This window comes from Solanum tuberosum, unplaced genomic scaffold (genome assembly GCF_000226075.1).
Source record: "Solanum tuberosum cultivar DM 1-3 516 R44 unplaced genomic scaffold, SolTub_3.0 scf00149, whole genome shotgun sequence".
NCBI classification, from domain to species: Eukaryota; Viridiplantae; Streptophyta; class Magnoliopsida; order Solanales; family Solanaceae; genus Solanum; species Solanum tuberosum.
Window position 1 is genome coordinate 58,134 of NW_006239072.1, and position 13,846 is coordinate 71,979.

The window sequence follows — 13,846 nt, forward strand, 5'->3', positions numbered from 1 at the left end:
TTGTTTCCTTGCCTTAGAGTATGCATTATGGAGACCCCAAGCTCTAACATGAGACGCCGACACTCTTCTATCACGTTGCAGTCGGGGTGATTGTTGACGGCTTCTCTCTTAATCATCAGCATCAATGCTACTTTCGAGTCGGTCTCGATGATGACGTTCGTCAAGTTGAAGTTCTTCGCCACGGTCAGTCCGCCGTGTATGGCCCACAATTCTGCCGTGAGGCACGACTTTGTTACCACACCTAATCGCCCCACGAATCCTCCTAGCCACCTACCCCTATCGTCTCTTGCAATGCCTCCATATCCCGCTAATCCTGAATTTGGCATAAAACTTCCATCTACGTTGATCTTAATATATCCGGAAGGAGGAAATGACCAACTAATGTACCTAGGGGCATCTATTTGTCTGACATGGTGAACATTAGTCACGTACTGCCAATTATTGGGATTTTGGACATAATATATCGCCATTTTTTTTGCTAATAACAAGATCACTAACTAATATGAGTAAAGAAAAGTTTTTTGTTTTTTTTGCTAGTAACAAGATCACTAACTAATATGAGTAAACAAAGAACGTACTTAGAACATACGAAAATATTTTTTTGTATAATAGAAACAAATGGAGGGTATCTATTTATAGGCATCCGTAACCTAAACCTAGTTGATTAGGAAAATATTTGTTTATCTTCCTAAAAATGGTAAGTTTCTAAAAATTATTTATAAGTATAACTGTATATAAGTATGAAATATAATATTTTTTTAGAAAAAGAATAATCTATAACCTAAACCTAGTTGATTAGGAAAAGATTTATTTATCTTCCTAAAAATGGTAAGTTTTGTAATATTATTAAAAGAATAATTAATGTGAAATATTATTAACTAATACGTTATTTCTAAATGCAAATATGCATTTCAGATTATCATGACATTTCTTTTATCAACAAAGATAATGTGTTAGAAAAAAAATTAAATTTGTCATCAAACTTTAAAAAAAAACTTATTTATGTCATATGTTAAAAGTTTTGACTCACTTATGCCAACTTTAGCATACAAAAATTGAATGCAACTTTTAATACACAAGGAGTACAAGCATTTTTTCATCGTTAAATAAAATCTAGATTTTTCATTGAACACTCGACGAGATTTTTCATTGTTTGAGTTAAAGGAATAACAAGAACATTTTTTGACCAAACTATTGACGGCTTAAACTAAACTATTGACTGGAAATATTTTTCTTCAATTTCACATAATTTAAAGACATTCCGACCTTTTTCAATTAAATAAATCATAATTTCTCAAGATATAATTATAACTTTTTTTCGAAATTAACAGGTTCACGAGCATTCCCATTGTTCAACGTCGGTCCGCCTATGCCCCCGACTCAACGTCCTCACTCCCTATATAAATAAAAAAAATTTACCTAAATACACAATTTATTTTATCGTAGTCTCTAAAATTTCCTACCATTTAAATTTTTTATAGAAATCTCTATTTTCCTCACTCTCTCTCCTATTTTCGGATACATCACTCTTATGCGATGCCTATGGACATATATGTATTGTATCAACTATAGTAATGTATCTGGACACGATGTAACAAGACATTGAACGATGTATCAAGACATATATCTTGTATCAACAAAGATAATATATCGAAACGCGATATATCGAGACGTTGATGATGTGTCTGTTATCCTTATATTTTAGGAAAAATTGAATATAATAGCAAACTATTAATTCAAATTGAATGTCATAACCACAGTTTTGATTTAATTGTACCCCGTAGCAAACTGTTGCTATTTCGCCTCTCTCTGGTGAATCTCGCTCGCCACTCTCGGCAGTCTCTCCCTCGCCTCTCTCGCTTTTATACAAACGCAAATGTATAAAATGTGTTTGTGTTTGTATAGAGCAAGAGAAAATTGTGTATATAAATATATTTTCGTTCCCCTCTCTCCCTAGATCTCGCTCTCCACTCTCCCAGATCTCGCTCGCCAATCTCTCATTCGCCTCTCTCGCTTATACAAACATAAATGTATAAATTACGTTTCTGTTTGTATAAAGCGAGAGAAAATTGTATATACACATGCAAATACATATATCTTCGTCTTATACACTTATAATTATACAATATAAATATTCCCCTGTCTAGTTCTCTTTTGCCTTTCTTTCTTTCTGGCTTTATACAAACACAGATTATACAAAATACAATGTATAATTTATGTTTGTATAAAGCGAGAGAGAGAGATTTGATATACAAACATTTTATTTCGATTCAATTGTATACAAATTCAAATTTTATGCAGATATACAAACACATAAAATTGAATTGAGAGGCTGCCAACGATTTATACACATGAAAGGCTGACAACGATTTATACAAATGGCTGTCAGCGAAATTATACAAATCTGAAGAGGAGCCAGCGAGTCATACAATCTGATAAGTTTGCTATGGAGCGCAATTATACAAATTATAGTTATAGCATCTAAATTTGATTTTTATGTTTATATGTGAAAGTTGCTCAAAGGGATTTTTGGAAAAGAATAGGGATAACTATGGGTGAGTAAGGCCCAATTGAATATAAATGAGGCCCAAGTCCTCAACCGACATAAGCCCAAAACCCGAAAGGCCTATTAATTTTCCCTGTAATTTACTTCTCTCTATTTTGCTCGAGACTTATCCGAATCTGTAAAGGGTCTCTCTCAAAACCCTAATTTTTCAGGTAATTTCTAATTGCAAATTGTTTGTTAATCTTGATAATCCTTAGATCTGCTTAAAAAAACTAATTTATAGTCTTTACATGTGATAAAAATCGGATTTTTATGTATTTTTTGGGTAATTTTGATCAACAGTGATTCGATTTCTAAAGGGTAGCCTTTGGATGTGCTAAATTAAACTGTATATAAAAAAAACTGAATTTTTGTTTGAAAGATGGTTTGTTTTTGGGAATTTTGATCTTAGCAAACATGTGTGTATTTTTGATGATTTGCTAAATTAACTGTTTTTGTAGTTTTCTGTTTGGGAATTTTCATTTAGCAGTGATATGATTTTAATAGATTTAGGTTAGTGTTCGTTAAATTTTAGATGTGATGTAAATCTGATTTTTATTTGAAAATTGGCTTCTTTTTTGGGAATTTATTTGATTTGATTTCTATGGCTTTCGCTTAGTGTGTGTTAATCTTGATTATCTTTGGATCCCCTAAATTAATAGAGAATCGGATTTTTATTTGAAATTGTTACCTTTTTTGCAATTTTATTTAACAATTCGATTTGTATTTAGCCTGGTGTTTGTAACCTTAACGAAGGGTATATCAGTTCAATTTCACATACTTTAAGGGCATGTTTAGGCTTTTCTGCTTATTAATCGTTTAATCAATTGCATATTTGGACAAACTATTGAGCAATATGGGCTTTTGTGAGCTAAACTATTAACGAAGGGCATATCTGATCAAGTTTAAATACTTTTTAAGTGCAAATTCAGCCTGTTTTCATTGCTTCATTTATTATGAAAAGTTTCTTTGAGGAACTATTATCTTGTCAGTATCTTTGTCTAGTTGTTTTCAATTTTAAAGAAAAAGATATGTTCTGGGGGTCTTCATTTTTTTTTTGCGTGATGTTGTTATTCTAACGCCTTTGATTTGTTGTTGTCATCATGCTTTGAATGATAAGATTTTCTTTGAAGTACTGCTTTCTTGTCGATCATAATACAGAGCTTAGTAGATCTTTTATTTTGTTGGCCTTATTTTAGTTGTTTGATGCGGTTTCATGCCTGATATATTGGTGCCTCTGTCCTGCAATCTTACTTGATGCCATCTCTTTCATATCCCCCTCTTTGCGGGGAAGTTTGCTTATGATTTCTGTTTGTATAATTGATGAAGCCCTTTCTTCTACTCTAGATCTGAGCATCCAAGTTTGGTGATTTGAGCAAGGTTGTCTTTTTCTCAGCAAAGTTTCATGTCTGATCTCGACCTCCAAGTTCCCGCTGCTTTTGGTATGCAACTTGTCTGATGTATTATTATTTCTCAGTTGAATTGGTATTTATTTTTTGTAAGATTACTTTAAAAATTTGCAAGTGACAATTTTTAGTTCAAATGGAGCGACATGGCTAGTGTGGACTATATATAGCCGTGCCAACTTGCTTTGGGATAGTGGTGGTTGTCGGGATTAGATGCAAATGGAGCAAAAAAAAAAAAATTATCTTGCTAGTTTTGGTTGTGGGTGGGTGGGTTTTTCCAATTATGATTCATAACTGATTCATTCGCCCTTGTTTTGATGTCTTCATTAGATCCCTTTGCTGAGGCAAATGCTGATAATTCTGGAGCTGGGACAAAAGATTATGTACACATTCGCATACAACAAAGAAATGGTCGGAAAAGCCTGACAACTGTGCAAGGATTGAAGAAAGAATTCAGCTACAATAAAATACTAAAGGACCTTAAGAAAGAGTTTTGCTGCAATGGTACTGTTGTGCAGGATCCAGAACTAGGGCAGGTTCGTGTTGGCGAGATTGATATCCGTCTATCAATGTGTTACAACATTATACCGACTTTAAGTGTTGTGTATTAACATATATACTTGTGATTGGACTTTGACAGGTTATTCAACTCCAGGGTGATCAGAGGAAGAACGTTTCTACATTTCTTGTCCAGGTGATTGTTCTTTGCATCAATAACTCACTCTCACTTGTGTTCATATTAGTATATGCTCTACCATAGTTGTGCTAAATACGTTATCCTTGCATCCACGGCTGATACTGGAAAATATATGTTTTGATCGTTTCTAATTATCTCTGTCTTTTTAACTTTTGGAAACAGGCTGGAATCGTGAAGAAAGAATACATCAAAATTCATGGTTTCTGATTCCCTTCATCAATCATCGTGCAGTTCTTATATTTGTCGTGTCAGTGCAGAAAATGCTATCCTCAGTGAAGTTATAATAAAGTTTACTAGTGATTTATCCATCTCAAAGAAAAAAGAAAAAGGGACTTACTAGTGTTAGCTTTCTGCTGGTTTGATTTATAGTACTTTGTCGATTGTCGACTACTCTGCATAGTAGCTATGGATGATGTTATATTTTCCGGAACAATCGTTGTGTGTGCAAATAGAACTTTGTGCTTTATTATCTTTCAGTTGTTGCTTAGCATTTTGTGTATGTTGTTTGATTTTCTTTTAGGTGGTATGGTTTTAGCTTCTTTTTTTATCTTATGCTCGGGGTGGCGTAGGGCGCTTGGCAGTGAATGGGTCACAGCCTTTTAGCATAAGTAGCAACATGCATGAACGTACCGACATCGTAGCCTTATAACCTTTTTTTACCCAGACCTGTTTATATATCGAAAGCAGTCTTATCAAAAATCATGAACTAACATACACCAATAACTGATATATTAAGTAGGAAAAGTAATCAATAGCTAATGATAATTTAAATAGAAATACACACCATAATAGTTTTGGTATGAAACTCAACAAAAGAAGATAATTTCGGTGTATACCGGAGAGTTATGAAACCCTCAAGAGTTCAAAGAGTATACCGGAGAACTTTGAATTAGGGGTGTGTAAAAATTGAACCGACCGATAAATTGAATCGATAAAAGTGCTATTGGGGTATTGGGTTAACGGGTTTTTAATGATTTTATTATAAATGATTCTAATTAGTGCTTTTTATTAATCAATCTTTCTTGCATTTACTTGGTTCCAAATAATTGTCTAGATTTATATATAACGTTGGCCTTTCAATTTTTATTTTTTCCATAGGAGTAATACTAGTGTAGTAGATTTTAACAAGGGACTAATAAACGTCTATAGGCTTTTTTTGTGTGTGAGATAGGGGTGTGAAAAATCGAACTGATAGATAAACTGAATCGAAAGTTATTATTGGTTTATTGTTATTGGGTTAACATATTTTAATGGTTTTATAAAAAAAAAATCGGATTATTGGTTCAGTATAGGTTTTTAATATTGGGTTATTGGGTAAACCGATAACCCATTAAGACTAGTAATTTACTACTTTTACTTGTTCATAAATATTATATATTAATCTCAATAGTAAGAAGACTAGTAATTTACTACTTTTACTTGTTCATAAATATTATTTATTAATCTCAATAGCTTACTAGTTACTATCTTTGTCCTTTAGCCTTCAATTCACGCTTCACAAAATGACTTTGAATTCACAATTTCGCATTATACAAAACGTTAAAATCTAAAGTAAGAATCTTATTCTTCTTAATTTCTCTTTGTGTTACACTTGTATAGTTCTTTTCATGTTTGTTATTATTGTTTCTATTTTATGAGTATTTGTAAAGTTACATTATTGTGTTTTCACATCAAATTTATTAGAAAAGTCATATATTTATTTTTTAAGTATTTTCTTATTGGTTAAACCGAAAATCAAACTGTTAAGGATCAAAACCGATAAACCAAAAACCAATAGAAAATATCTTATTGGTTATTGGTTTATCATATTTAAAAACCGAACCAATAATACATAAAATCGAATCAAACCGATCGATATACACCCATCGAAGCGATAACCCAAAAAGAAAAAAAAAAATTAGCGAATTTATTTCTGTATGGCATTGGTATAACATTTTTAAAAAACAAAATCTCTCTGTATGACATTGGTATAACATTTTTAAAAACCAAAATCAAAAATATCGAACTGACCGATAAACACCTCTAGAAAGGGAATGTGATGGAAATACATGTAAATTAGGGTAAAGCATGTCTATTAACCTTTGATTTTCCATAAAATTAATCATACAACAAGTTCATTAAGCTCAAGCAACAACTGTCTCCTCCTCGATGCTGCCTATATCCTCAACTAACTCAACTTTTGGTTCCAAATCAATAAATTGATTAGACTTACTAGCTAAGTGTGAGATACTCACCCTACCTTCACGTCTAATATAGTCGGCCACAGCTCTCATTTCTTCTAGTGAGATGTATATGTATTTCCCTCTATCATCCATAACACCGGAAAGTCTCCCTGATCAAAAGCACATCGAAATATTCTATCGTTCAGTCAACGTGGAAAGAACAAGAATTCATGGCTTCAAGAAAGAACAGTAAAATTTGATTGAAATTTTAAGATAAGGTAAGGAGATACCCATTTCTTCAAGTGAGCTGATACGATTGATACACTCCTGCATTTTAAGAAATAAACAGTAATGGGCAATGAGAGGGTGATTCAAGAATAATGGATAGCTTATCGTGAGAACATAACGGGTGTGTTGGTATGGAGGAAAATGTTTTCCTAGAATTATATAAGTGGTTTTATTACTTATTTTATGCTGTTCAGTAAGCAAATGAACAATACTGTTTCAAAAGCATTTACGTATAATCTAGGTAAACACTACGAGAGGTGGGGCTGGGGGTAAAGGTGTGGGGTGGCGGGGGTGAGGGTGGGGAGGAGACAATCAATGTGAAATGTCACTTATGGAACTTGTGCTCCTTACTTCTAACATAGAAGTCATTTTCCTCATTTTTAAAACTTAATTTTCTTTTGTTTTTCTTTTTTTTTTTATGACAAGGGAAACCCGCAGCCGCTAACCTTTAGGTGCGCACAGGGTAAAACCCCCGCTCCTATGCAATAGCTCGCAAACCACATAGGAGAGGTAACCCGCACTAGGCAAGCCCGGTGCGACAAGCTCAACCCAGAAGGCAAACCCCTTGCTTTCGTTGGCAAGGGGTTTCGAACTTGAGACCTTCATCATGGAAGTCCCAAGCCCAAACCACTGGGCCACCCCGAAGGGTATTTTAAGAAACTTATTTTTCTACAACCAACCATGGGAAAATTGGAAATATTTTCCATCCCAAACACATTCTATATATCCTGTTTTAAGTGTAGGAAGATGAGCAACTTTACTCAACAATTCACTACAGCAAAAGAACTAGCTTCCTTTTAGAGAACCAAAAATGCCGAGCACTATTCTACACGATTAAAAAAAGTGATATGGTGACCAGCATCCAGAAATGGGTAACAGAAAAAATGTGATTACCTGAGTCCTTAACTTGAATTCTGCCGCAAGATCCTCCAATGGTACACATTTGTGTTTCTGCATATGAAAAGATTTGACCTACTCATGTCAATATATTTCACCAAATCGTGAATATCTTCTGACCATAATTTTATTGTACAAGCTTAAGTACGTTTAAACGAATGTTAATAATTCTAGTGCGAATTAGAGGAAAATGTTTTTTTTTTAGAATTAGTACTGTTAGAGGAAAATGTACTTATCAAGAAAGAGAAGATCTCACCAGTCACCACAACCATAAGTGAAAAGAAAAAGAAAAAGAAAAAGAAAGAGGAAAAATGTAGATATAGCATATGAATCTTTGGTGTGTCATTCTAGTTGTAGTTGACTTTAAGCGCACCTGAACTACCCATAGTCGTCTATAGTTAACTAGCATGAATTGAAATTACCTTAATGTATTCCACAAAATCAAAAAGTAGACCCTGGCTTCCATCTTGAACTTCGTTTTCAGTTGTTCCCTCAGCATCAACTGAAATTTCACCTTTCCATTTTTCAAACTCTAATGCAGCAGCTTCTTCCTCTTTGGCCTGTCGAGCCTTGGCTTCTTCTTCCTACACAAATTATTCCACTTCTCTCATAAGAATTCTGCAACACATAAAGTGATTCCACGCAGACAGATATTTACCAGTGCACGCTCTTGAGCTTCACGCTCCTCCTCCTTCCTCCTCCTGATATCATCATAGTGGCTTTGCTTTGTCTGTTTTGATTCCCGAGCAGCTTCTTCAGTCTATATAGTCAACGAGAAGGATTATGATCAACCCTGATTTTTTTCAATTTCTAAAAGTTGCGATATGCGATAGAAATGCACATTTCCTAGAAAAAATAATAGTGTTGTTCCCACAGCCTTACTTATATCCAATTCTAAATCTAAAAGACAAGTCATGTGTGGTATAACTTAAGGTCATGAAGATGGAATTCGTGACTCTTGAAGGGAGACTTAATTCTATGGTGAATCCCTTTATTAACACACTGCAAAATGTGTTAAATCGTGCCACTCTTTAGCTTTGCACCCTCGAGATGTGAGATAAATTACCCCAACCACAAAGTGACGGGAAGCAACCAGGTAAGAATTGAAAATTTGCACACTAAGCAGATTCAGTTCCATATTATTAATTCTCTTCAAAGTATACTACTGTTCCATTTCTATCTTAGTAATTGTTAAACTATCTATAATTTTTTCCTAATCTTCTTAGTTGCATCAAGGACCTAACTAACAAACTTGAGTACATAAAATGTTGTGTCTTATGTTGGAAAAACTTGTACTCTTTCCATTTCTATCATTTGAGAGGACTTGTTGCAAATGCCTGTACTCTTAAAAGGCAAATGCTTTAAAGTTTGAGATACCTGTCTTTGTGCTTCCCGCTCTTGACGCTTCTTTTCCCTTTTCTTTGATGACTTTGCAGTATAATATCCATCTCCAGGTTCTTCATCATCACTGTCAACCGGTTCTGCACATATTTGAAAAAATATATAAACATGATACAGTCATCGTGAATCATCAACTCAATCTCGTGCACCTAAAGCAGGGAAAGCAGTTTGGAGATAATAACCAAGAAGAGCTAGGCCACCTAAACTCAAAAATACATCTCTCTACCAAGAAACATAACAATAAGCATGATTTTGTCCACGAATGTTAACCCTTCACTTCTCGTTTGATGCAATAACTTTACAAATGAAGTTGTCACAATGAGGATGAACATAAAGAAACAAAGTTATAGCCGATTCAATAAGACAGCTAATTAGGCTCATTTTGAATGAATGGAAGGAGACTCCTCCTGTAGTTTTATCTTGCATATTCTACTTTGAAGCAGGGGCTCAAGGTGAGAAACAGTGGCCTATTTCTTTTTACCTCCAACTTGAAAGTTGAACCAGAAAATTACAGGGAAAAATCATGGAAAAAGTGATATTGTCTTTTGAATTTCAAAAATAAATAAGCTATACAGATATGGAAAGAAAAAAATAATTAGACATTACCAGAAGAAAATTAGACAAACAGTTACAACAGAGCAAGAGATGAAGGAAAGAATACCATCTATAGTGGCTGCAGCTGAAGATGTGCTAGCAGCTGAAGAAGCCGGTCTTCGACGCATTCGACGCGTTCCAGTGGCTCTTACTACAGTGTCCCTCTGCTCAACCTGATATTTAGCCAATAACAGTTTCAGTTTTTGCTAAATTTGAATATGAGTTAATTTCTTTTTTTTTTTTTGGTTAATTTCTTATTTCTCCAAATACAATGACGATTAAACAAGATTGAGGCACTTTTTACAAGTCCCTCCATTAATGCCACTATAGTGAGTATATTAAAACCGGAAGGAGCTCTTTTTGTATTGAAAGTATTTTCAAATAGCAATCCATCGCGTCGGTAATAAGACTTAGAGTAAACGAACATGCTGATGTCTTGCACTCCCTCCCTCCGTCCCGATTTATAAAATACTCTTTCCACATTCCAGGACATCCCAAGATATTCAGCATATTACATTTCTATACAATTTTCACACCTTTAAGAACTCAAATCATTAAACTATTCAAACTTAACTTTATCAAACTACTTATAACCATTACTCTGATATTTTCTTTCATTGTCATTAATATAAAATTAGTTTCATATTAACATCTTAAGCTCATCATATCCAGTCACATATTGTTATATAAAATGGGCCAAGGACTACTAATTATTATGGTTATACCAAAACTTTAATGCTAACATCAATTCATAATCTTCTCAAACCCTAATGATGGTGTGATACCCACTTGCAGATCACTCTCTAGTTAGGAGGGTTAAAGAATCAATCCCATATTCCTGCCACCTTGTACCGGAGAACTTTCAAGGATAATCCTCTTACCTCACCACGTTTGTAACAGAAACAAGCTGCAAGAAACCATAGACCAAAAGGAAAAGCATATCAACCTGAGGTTCATCTTCATGTTCTCTGGAAGACTGAGAATTTTGTCGGCGCTTCCACAGATAAAGCGGAACTAATAGTAGAGCCAGAAGCATCGAGAGAACCACTACCAACATGTCCTCCATTTTTCAATACTCAGTGCAGTATCCTGTCTGATAGATCAATACACAAGGTATGATAAGTACAAATACTATGCCTCAATCCCAAACAAGTTAGAGTCGGCATGATAAGTGAGCTACGAAAAAACCTTTAAACACAATTAAGCAAATTCCTCAACGTAGACCAGAAAAACTTTGACATTATACAATTAGGATAGAGTGATTTGGATATAGGCGGTCATTCAGATCAGCTGACTAAACATGATTAAATTTTTAATCGATTAGAAATCAAACTCCATCAAAAGAAGTTTCACAAGGCATATCCAGTCCGAGGCCGTATAAAGGAAGAGGGTCGCCATAGGTTGATGGCTATTTGAAATTGAGACCATATAGGCTTGAAGAGTGGAATGTAAGCAGATCATTCATATATCCAAACTCAACTAGTTAGAATTGAGGCATAATTGAGCAAATTAACTTGTCAAAATCACAAGGAAGTTCAAGAACTAAAATTTCAGTTTCTATACATAGACAGACAGAAAGCACTGTAATTGAATTGCAAATTCCTTAATGTATCCCAGAAAACATCGACAATAAACTATTATTTTTTTGATAATCGTGGTGTATGGACCAGCACGCACGCACGCACCTCAACTAATTCCACGGGATACATGCCACCTTCCACCAACACATCAGCTACCACGTAACTCTGTCTACCAAAACTGGAAACAAATGGAAAGAAATCACCTAGTATTTTACCTCTATCTGAAATTAAACTTGAGACCTCATGGTGCTCAACCCACTTCACTAACCACTAAGTCACACTCTCGACTCTCGGGTGCTACATTAAACAATTAGGATAGAGTGATTTGGATATCTGGCCTCTTTTCACAAAAGTTGACTTCACATGATTGAAACCTCTAAATTTAAAACGATTAGAAACTGAACTCCATCAAAGTAAGTTTCACAAGACATAACCAGTCCGAGGCCAGCTAAAGAAACAGATTTGCGGCAAATCAGTTGCCACAGGCTAATAGCTTAAATAAATGTAATCTATTCAAAATTAGAATCATATAAGCAGATGATTCATACAGAAAAAACTCGAAGTAGTTGGAAATGAGGCATAATTGAGCCAATTAACTTGTTAAAATCACAACCACAACGCTTAACAATCCGTATTCAACAAATTATACAGGATTATAAAATTGGATTAGGGTTTATGCCTAATTGAAAAATACAAAAAAGGATAGTTGAGTGGGAGAGGGAGGCCGAAACCTACCTGAGAAGGAGATCGCCGGCGGTCACCGGAGAAAGAGACGCAGAGAAGCAATTTCCGATACGATAATCCGGTTAAATGGACGTGAGGTGAAAGAGGAACTGGCGGGTCGAAAATAATAAAAACTCGGGTCTAAATTTCTTATTTAAATTAAGAAATTAATTAATATAATTCAATTAGTTTATCATATATTCAATTATTTGATTTAAAATTTGATTTAGCGTAAATATGAATATTTTTTTTGCACAATTATCAACTTCAGACATATATACGGTGTTTGAAATTAGGTGTAATTAAATTAAATGTATGAGGTTTTATATGGATGATGATTTTTGAATCTTTCCATCATTAACAAAAAGTCTTATATTTGAGTTCTGAAATACCAAAATGAAAAATTTCTTGACAGAAAATGTTTTACCCCTTGATTATCCTACTCGACATATATGTATGTGGGATGGTATCGAAATTTTATAAATTTATTGATTTTCATGTTGTCAACTTTTGTCGATTCAGATTGATGTGATGATTTTATTAATATATACTCCCTCTGTCCCAATTTATGTGACTTACTTTCCTTTTTAGTCAGTCCCAAAAAGAATGACACATTTCTATATTAAGTAACAATTTAACTATAAAATGTCTATTTTACCTTTAATGAAATGATTTACAGCCACACGAATTTCTATCATTCATTTTGGACCACAAGTTTTAAAAGTCTTTCTTTCTTTCTTAAACTCCGTGCCGAGTTAAACTACCTCACATAAAATGGGACGGAGGGAGTAATATTTTTCAACACGAGACATAAAAGAATTTTGTGGACCACAACTTAGTGCAATAAAGAAATTGGCATAATACGTTACTATAAATGATTTTTTTTTAATATCTATAGTAATTTGACTTCAACTGACAGCTATGTCATTGACGTGCACAAGTAGCTCTTATTTATATTTGTATAAAATTGAACAACTAGACATACAAGTCATACGTGACATAATACACATTGGACACAAAAATGCTATATAGAACGCTGCATAAGATAAATGTGTCTATTTATTCAATCTTAAGTTTAAGCGTCTACTTACACGTACCCAGAATTGGAAGGCATAGACATCAGGAGTCAATATGTATATGTCAAAAAGAAAATTGGTAGATTTTGAACACTTAACCCGTGGATGTTCAAGATAAGGGTACATATATCTAGAGGTATATAGTATGTTTATATTTTGTTGATTGGTTTGGTCTGGTTTGATTCAATTTTAAATGAGCAGCTTTCACATATAGCAAACAAAAAAATTATATTTGTATGCTATAACAAAGTTTGCATAATTGCGCTCCATAGCAAACATATATATGTATAATTCGCTATACATATACAATTGAAAGATATGTCTATTTCGCTATACATATATACAAAAAGAAGTAATTGTATAATTCGTTGGCTCCTCTTCAGATTTGTATAATTTCGTTGGCAGACCATTTGTATAAATTGTTGTTAGCCTCTCGTTTGTATAAATCGTTGACAAACATAAATTATACATTATACA

At 33.9% G+C, this 13,846-nt stretch overlaps 2 protein-coding genes across 2 annotated transcripts; one reads left to right on the plus strand and one right to left on the minus strand.

The window, feature by feature from the left end:
* Positions 1 to 2,612: 2,612 nt before the first annotated feature.
* LOC102587179 (protein translation factor SUI1 homolog) lies at positions 2,613 to 5,135 on the plus strand. The gene is made up of 5 exons (XM_006352430.2): positions 2,613 to 2,718; positions 3,893 to 3,987; positions 4,282 to 4,487; positions 4,592 to 4,645; positions 4,811 to 5,135. Exons 2-5 carry the CDS (start codon positions 3,951 to 3,953, stop codon positions 4,853 to 4,855), a joined length of 342 nt encoding a protein of 113 aa, XP_006352492.1. The 5' UTR covers positions 2,613 to 2,718; positions 3,893 to 3,950; the 3' UTR covers positions 4,856 to 5,135.
* Positions 5,136 to 6,671: 1,536 nt separating this feature from the next.
* LOC102587507 (DDRGK domain-containing protein 1) lies at positions 6,672 to 12,426 on the minus strand. Its single transcript, XM_006352431.2, has 9 exons — positions 12,306 to 12,426; positions 10,937 to 11,083; positions 10,058 to 10,163; positions 9,373 to 9,476; positions 8,654 to 8,755; positions 8,418 to 8,579; positions 7,993 to 8,049; positions 7,101 to 7,137; positions 6,672 to 6,980 (listed from the first exon to the last, which is right to left on the minus strand). Exons 2-9 carry the CDS (start codon positions 11,054 to 11,056, stop codon positions 6,772 to 6,774), a joined length of 897 nt encoding a protein of 298 aa, XP_006352493.1. The 5' UTR covers positions 11,057 to 11,083; positions 12,306 to 12,426; the 3' UTR covers positions 6,672 to 6,771.
* Positions 12,427 to 13,846: the final 1,420 nt, after the last annotated feature.